Below are 7,948 nucleotides of genomic sequence, written 5' to 3' on the forward strand. Positions count from 1 at the left end.
TCCAAAGCATGAGGGGATGTTGATGATGGACTCTAATATAACTTTTTTTATTTGTCACATTATAGTTGTATTAGAGTTTTGCAGACATTTATTTCTGAAGTCTATTGTGGTAGCACATCCAGACAGTAGGTACCGCATCATATTTTGTGACAGGATCAGTTCTTGACCCAATTATTTTCATTTTCCCCGTCTTTCTTGTTCATGTTCACCCTGAATACTAGTTCAAAATGTGAGGTTTTGCTCATCATAAAGTGCAAAGACATAAGATGAACAAGGCATCAAAGTAGTTTCAAGTTTTTATTTAATTTTTTAATTCCTTGAAGCATATCCCACAGTAATAGAAATCTCCATTCTCTTAGGAATTGTGTCACTGCCAGTACAAAAGACAACAATGGACTCACATCACACTCGATCACACAAGCAGGCAATGTATCAGAGAAATGTCCAGAGAAGGTGAAGTTGCAGGGCTCAAGTCTTTCATTATGTTATGTGCAAACTAAGCTTCCTCTCCCCCCAAAACAAAACTTTCCATGGAGTTTATATTTAGTATGTTTAAGATTTCAGGCCACAGACCTTATCCAGAAGTACAACAGTGAAATTAGCTTTTTCATAGATCAAGATCACAAGCTTGAAACCATTTCACTTTCATTCTGGTGTTTAGTCTCTTTGCACAGCTTTTTTGACACCACCTCAAAACTAGATTAGTGCTTTGCCCATTCATTCCGACCTGATGGTGACACCCTGAACCTGGATCCTACATAATAATCACAGTCATTTCCTTTTCGGTTAGATTCAGCAAGTGAAAATGAAATGTTGAATACTGGTTTAATGTAAAAAAAACCTCATTCTTGATTTTAGCTTTTCTGACCTCATTCCACTGTTAGAATCAGTTGCAATTATTGTAAATATAAATTAAGTTATAATGGTGAAGATATTTCCGTTCATATTCACATTTCATGTTCATATTTTCAAAGAAAAAAAGTGAATTAACCCGAAGCACCAGAACCCAAACAAAAATAAATAGGCAAAAAAATGGAATGAGGAGTAAGCCTTTTAAAACATAAGCCTACCACACAAAGAGTGGAATGGAAAAAACAAAAATACTAATGAACCTCTAAATACACTTCTTGTGTTCTAAGTAATACATCTACGTGAAGTCACAGGCCAATTTAACATTTTGGTTGTGGTAGTTAAGTCCTGAGAGACATTACAAAACCAACTTCCCTGTAGTATTGCAATGGACATACAAAGGCAATGTTTTGAGTGTGATTAGTAGAGAAAGACATGTAGACATAAAAAGACGGGATAGAAAGCACTGTATGACAATTGCATGAATACAAAATTTAAATGTGGAAAAGTCAGTTTGAAAAACACTTGCAAATCCTATTATTCCTATTAAGGATTTATTTTTGAATTTCAAAGGAGTTGGCCTAGGAATGTCATATTACAAAGTCCACAAGAGGTAGTAGGTATGATCCATGTAAACAATAAATTGAAGTGCCTCTTTTAATGCCACACACTAATTAATAGTGGACTCACCACTATCCTATCAATTTTATGAGTTTGGCTTCCAGAAAAGCATACAAAGAGTACAATCATTTTGGATTTTAAGCCCTTAAGGTCTGTTTAAATTTGTACAACACAGATTACTTATTTCTTAAATCTAGTCTAAATATTGTGCTGTATGCATCATATCCATCCTTCCACACCATAATCAACATTGGGGCACATGAGGCAGGCATTTGGTACAAATAGTCATGGTATAATTCCACCCCTGGCCACACACAATAAAAATTACTATAATGTATGTGTTATACAAAATGTTAAATTCTGGACCTGTGCATCTGTAGTCCTAAAAAGTATATCAAAATGCTTGGCTGACATTTTTGGTTGATGGAATGGCAATGCCTGAGAGATAGAGAGACCGATTTTTTTTTCATTACTTGAAAACACATGGCTGTCATTCAGCCCCTAACCCCTGCCAAGTGCCACCTTATGCACTTAAATGGTTCTAATTGAGCTTTGCATGTGTGGGTGATGAGGTAAAAGCCACCAAATCACTTGAAACTGTCCACAGTCATCATATTTGCATGATTTGATCTCCGGCAATAGGGGCATAGAGGCAGATCTGTTTGTAAAATACTCTCAAATACTGTACATTTTTTCCTGCAATAGATAGTGTGTCTGGCATGGTGAGCAAAAAAAAACATTCATGCAGCAATGGAAACTAGTGCAACTGCTTTGTTAGGTCAAAGCTGCTTGTCCATTCTACTTGGATGCAAATACAGAGCCTTTCCCATGGAGCAAGTTAGACAAATCTATAATGGCAATCCTTTCAGATGATTGGCAATTGACACATTTCATGTACAAATTAGGATGCACTGATCTTTGCAGACCTTCATTAATCACACTTTGACACAGCATTTCATGCAGCACCTTTCAGTGTGTACCTGCCGCAAAACATTGATATACCAGAAAGCGTTACAGTATGTCTGCTTTTTGGCACTCTCACAGACAGCTCACAGACGATTGCTCAAAGTATTTGAGAGGATTTCATTTCACAGCCAGATCTGCCGGGTGCGGTCTGACGGCCGCGTGCTGGTCTCAGTCCTGGAGCAGAATGACGTCTACGTCATCGTGGACCCCCTGGAGGAGCAGCTCTCCCTGGAACGTCACCACTTTCCTCTTCTTGGCGGCCTTCAGGGTTCCCACCAGGGCCTCAAACAGGTTGGCACATTTCTCGTCACTGAACAACACTCCAAACTTTACACTTGTTTTTCCATCCGCATCTGAAATTACATTTTAAATCGATTTTTTTAATTTTCTTCTTTATTAGTTGAGCCGTGTGCGACCTGACGCAAAGCTATTGTAATATGTTTGACTGTCTGCATATCACTGGGACACAAATCTGTCCACCAGAGGGTACCGGAAACTCAGCTCAACTATGCTCACCTCTAGGCTGCCTTATTAAGACAGTGCAGTGGAAATAAATAAGCAAGAAAGACTGGATGGAGAAGGGCCAGCATAGGAAATGTGTCCTCCTCTGTCTAAAGTGTAAATGTATGTATGTTCCATGAAAAATAGTTTTACATGGAATGTAAAATGTTCTTATGTGCATACCCGATACATTGTCATTAAATGTCGTTGACCCACTTAATGTGAACCTCCTGTCAAAAAAAATACTTCTATTGTTATTAAGTGTTGACCCACTTAATGAGAGCCTCCTGTCATAAACAACTATCAAATGCCACAGGCTTTACAGAAACACAAACAATATGAGGATGAAGTAGTACAGAAAGCTTGTATAGAAATGATTTGAAGCCAACTGTGATTGATATGTGGCAAACAGCAAGAGGATGGAGTGTTATAAACAAACATGAGATTTTCAGCTGCTCAGACTGGTTGAGGGGGGGTACTGCGTATGAGTGTTTGTACGTATATGCATGTGAGAGAACATAACAGAAGGAGAAGGTGTAATCAATATAGCTGTCTGAAAACTGGTGTAACATGACAAGCATCAGTGAAGAGACAGAAGCAACAATGGACAATGGACTTGCCACAAACAGCGATGGACTTGTACAGTACACAGTCCACAATACCTCCCCCTGTTTTGTCACCAAGTCACCAAGCCTAACGAGGCAGAAGGATCAAATTTGTGATGATTTCAGAAAAAGAATTACTTAATTGCAGAGTCTGAAAGAAAGGATTTAAGTATATATACTAATGGTTGGTCCACTTAAATAGCTTTAAGTCGCCATGTGGCCTTGGTTTGTAACTTTCTCAACTTTATTGTTGTGATTTAGCATCTATAGTTATAACTTGAAAGATCATCTGGACCCACATCTGTGAAGATTTTTGCAGAATATATCCCAAGAATGACGAATAGTATAGATGAGAATTGTGCATTTCATATGGTTACTTTTATGATGATAGATGAAAAAGAAATGTACTTACTTTTGCTGCCAAGGCGCTGAATCTCTTCCACAAGCAAAGATACTTCATGTTCGACATTCATCGTGACTACAGAGGGGACAAAATCAAGATTACAGTACTTTAAGGTCATGAGACATTAAATGCTTTAAGCCAAGCATTCAAGACGTTAAAGAAAGCTTGCTTTGTCAACATGAACAATAATTTGTATTACTAAGCAAGGGAGTGTGTTAAGGAAGGTGGTATGTGTGAATGTAATTAGAATTGCTTAAATCTCTGAGCAAGTTGAGCAACAGCAGTTAAACAGGCTAGATACTGTGTGAGGTAATTCATTTAACATGTTACAACAAGCAGTGGTGTAAAGTAACTAAGTATATTTACTCAAGTACTGTTTGAGTACAATTTTTACTTCACTGGAGTATTTCCCATTTTCAATACTTTGAGAAGGCTACTTTTACTTTTGGTTCTTTAAGTATATTTTGATGCCAATACTTTTACTCAAGCACATTTTGAATACCGGCCTTGTACGTGTGACAGAGTATTTCTACAATAGGGTATCGATACTTTTACTTAAGTAAAACATGTGAGTATTTCTTCCATCACTGGGTAATTCATTTAACTTGTCACAACGTGAGCAGGAGACTGAGACATCAATGCGGAAGTGGATGCACCGCCGCACACAATGAAGACAGATTGTTCCTGATCGATTTGTGAACGATCGATGACCCCGCTTCTTAAATGGAACAATATTATACTAAACTGTGGGCGCCTGGGCGGGATAAATATGAATTCATATGAATGAATGCGTGACATAACAGTTAGATAACAATAGCCTGTGCAACCAGGGCGGATTCCATAGGGTGGACGGAGACTGGAACAAATCGTGTTAGAAATGAGAAAGTCAGTCATTTAAAATGAACATTATGCTCGTTGAATGATTTACACGAAAGCATTGCTCTTAATACACCGATAGTTTAAAATACGCATTTACCTGACTGCGAAGGGCTCGGTTGTCTCAAAAGATGCAGTGGATGAGTGGATTCAGTGGAACTGGGCAAACGAGTGAACGACAGCGGTGCAGTGTTGCCAGGTTGTGCAAGGGAAATAAGTAGCTAGGTGTATGAAAACAAGCCCAAAAGAAGCGAAAATAGCCGATCGGCTATTTTCAAAGAAAAATCTTGGGAAAAAAGAAGAAAGAAGAAAATGTAAAAATGTAGGAATATTTTCAAATCCACACAATCTTGTATGGGGGTCTCTGGCACAACATATTTAATAAGGTTGGGTCTACAAATATATATACATTTGTGGGGGTCCTTGACATGAATATGTTTGAGAACCACTGGTTTAAACAATATTAGTGAACAAGCCTAAATAAGCAAGAACTCTAGAAACAAGCCCAAAAAACGCAACCCACAGCTACCAATAATTTACAAGCAACTTTACAGAAAAACAAGCCCAAGGTCGCTTATAATAGGCGGATATGGCAACGCTGCAGCGGTGCGGTGGAGATTGTATGCTCGTGACGTCTACGTGACCCATGTCCATATACGGGTAGGAGGAGAGAAGTGAAGCTTCTGAATAGTTCTCAACATGAGGTCCGGGGATCCCCGAGCGGACCTTGAGGGGGTACCGCAGCTAGCAGTGGTGTAAAAAGTACTCAAATGTTTTACTTAAGTAAAAGTATCAATATACTGCAATGTAGAAATACTCTGTTACAAGTAAAAGTACAGAATTAAAGAATTATTTGAGTAAAAGTTCAAAAGTTTAGGTATCAAAATTGTACTTAAAGTACCAAAAGTAGAAAGTACTAATTATGCAGAATGTCCCATTTCACAATTTTTAAAATGTATACAAATCTTTTGAAAATAGCTGATCTACAAGCTCACAATGTGTCAGACGCATTTTGAGCTTTTCAAATGGCCGAAATAGGGCTGAAGTGGTTAATGTAGCCTATATGTTTTGTAATAATAATCAAAATCTACCATGTAACTAGTAACTAAAGTTTTCAAATAATTGTAGTGGAGTAAAAGTACAATATTTGCCTCTGAGATGTGGCCGGAGTAGAAGTAAAAGTACTGAGAATTGGAAATAAATAAAGTAAAAAATACCTCAAATTTGTACTTATGTACAGTATTTGTGAGTAAATGTACTTAGTTACTTAACACCACTGCTAGCTATTATTGATAGTAAAACGTAATTATTACATTTAGAAGTGTAGGGCGTACAATAATTACTTTTGATCAGAGTTCTATACTGTCAATGTTAAATATAATAGATTGAAATAATCAATATTGTTGTATGAATAATGAGACCAGGGTGGCCTTGCACCATGGCAGGTGTTATGCTGACACCCTGGAACTATCCCACCATTAAAATGGTTGAAATCCAGGAAGGAACCTGCCTGTTCTCAGCAGAGTCTCAAAGTCTTAGTCAGCTGTCCTTTTATAAGGAACTGAATGACACCAGGGTCAAGAAGGGGAAAAAAAAGAAATATTGCAAATATATTCTACCCACACAGCCAACCATCTGCTCCGAATGTTATTTTCTGGAATATATCAACCCACTGAGACCTCTTCCCAAGAGCTGTCAACCTGCTAACTCAGCCCAAACCATTGCAACCTCTGGACTCTTCTTAGACATTATCCAATAACTTCCAGTCACAAATATTTGCCCAGTATTTGCAGTTTCTACTCAAGACTTTAGCTGGTATGTCACTTTCACGCTTTTCTCTCACACTTTTCAATATGACCAATATGTTCAAATGTATCAACACACTACTGAACCCTTAGGTATACGTTTATTAGTACATTTTGAATCTATCCCTTTGCTTTGTGAAGCCCTCTGTCATATTGTAGTCTGTTACGTCTTTGCAACAATGTTACCAAGAAAACCCCTTGCATTTATTAAGCTCGAAGTCAAGGGCTGAACTGAACAACAAACAGTTCAGTCTTGAAATTATTGGACCCATGCTATGGGCAGGGATGGATTAAGACTAAAGGAGGCCCCTGGGCCAATTATCTTATAGCCCCCCCACCGCAACAGCACACCCAGGGTAGGCACACAAACACACTACTTGAGTTGTAAGGCATGTGTGGGTTAAGAAAGCACCTGTAGATATTTTATCATCCAGCCTGGGGGCCAATCGTGGCCCGCAGCTTCCTTCCTAATATGCATTATTTATGGCCCACCAGTAGGGCCAATGTGAAATTCAAACATTGTCATTTTGGTGTTTTGAAATGAACCTGGGCAGATTTCTCTGTAGAATTTGTAAATGCTTTCTTGTGTTGTTCCTCAGAGTACACATAGAGGAGGATCTCAAGTGGGGTACACACACCACAAACGTGAGGAAAAAGGCCCAGTAGTGATTATACTGGTTTTGCCGCCTGAAGAAGTACGGAGTTATCCCCCGCATCCCCAGATTGTACTACAACAGCTCCATTGAAAGCGTGCTGTCAGGCTGTGCTACAGCCTGGTATGGAAACTGCACTACCCGAGAAAGGAAAAATCTACAGTGGGTGGTGCGGTCAGCATAATGGGAGGCGAGCTCCCCTCACTCCAACTGTACAAGAGGTGCAGTCAAAGCTCAGCGCATCATCAAGGACAGGCACTAGCCCAGCCACAGACTGTTCAAACCCCTACAACGAACGCTGCCTGGCAAGGCGGCCTACCGTAGTATCAAGGGCCAGACCACCAGGTTTATGTACAGTTTCCACCCGGCTACCATCAGATTGTTGAGCAAGGCATGACCACTGCCTGTCATCAGGCTGGCCTTGGACTTTTGGTTTCCCCATGGACATACCTGTGGATAATACCAAATAATAATTGTAAAAGCAACTTTTTGTGGACCATGTGGTTGAACTTGACACTCCCTTGCACCTTAATCTCATGCACAACGCACTGATACTGTTCTTGCACCTTAATATCTACATTATGAACAGTCAGCTGCTATGCTCATGCACCTATACTAATGACCCCCCCAACCTCTTTCTTTTCTTTCTCTTTCTGGAAACAATGAAAA

At 39.1% G+C, this 7,948-nt stretch overlaps 1 protein-coding gene across 1 annotated transcript; it reads right to left on the reverse strand.

Moving 5' to 3' along the window:
* Positions 1 to 283: 283 nt before the first annotated feature.
* Positions 284 to 5,011, reverse strand: abracl (ABRA C-terminal like). Its single transcript, XM_080453908.1, has 3 exons — positions 4,922 to 5,011; positions 3,955 to 4,020; positions 284 to 2,789 (listed from the first exon to the last, which is right to left on the reverse strand). The coding sequence occupies exons 2-3, from the start codon at positions 4,013 to 4,015 to the stop codon at positions 2,605 to 2,607; spliced, it is 246 nt and encodes an 81-aa protein (XP_080310034.1). The 5' UTR covers positions 4,016 to 4,020; positions 4,922 to 5,011; the 3' UTR covers positions 284 to 2,604.
* Positions 5,012 to 7,948: the final 2,937 nt, after the last annotated feature.

This window comes from Gymnoscopelus braueri (genome assembly GCF_963280865.1).
Source record: "Gymnoscopelus braueri genome assembly, chromosome: 16".
Classification (NCBI taxonomy): domain Eukaryota; kingdom Metazoa; phylum Chordata; class Actinopteri; order Myctophiformes; family Myctophidae; genus Gymnoscopelus; species Gymnoscopelus braueri.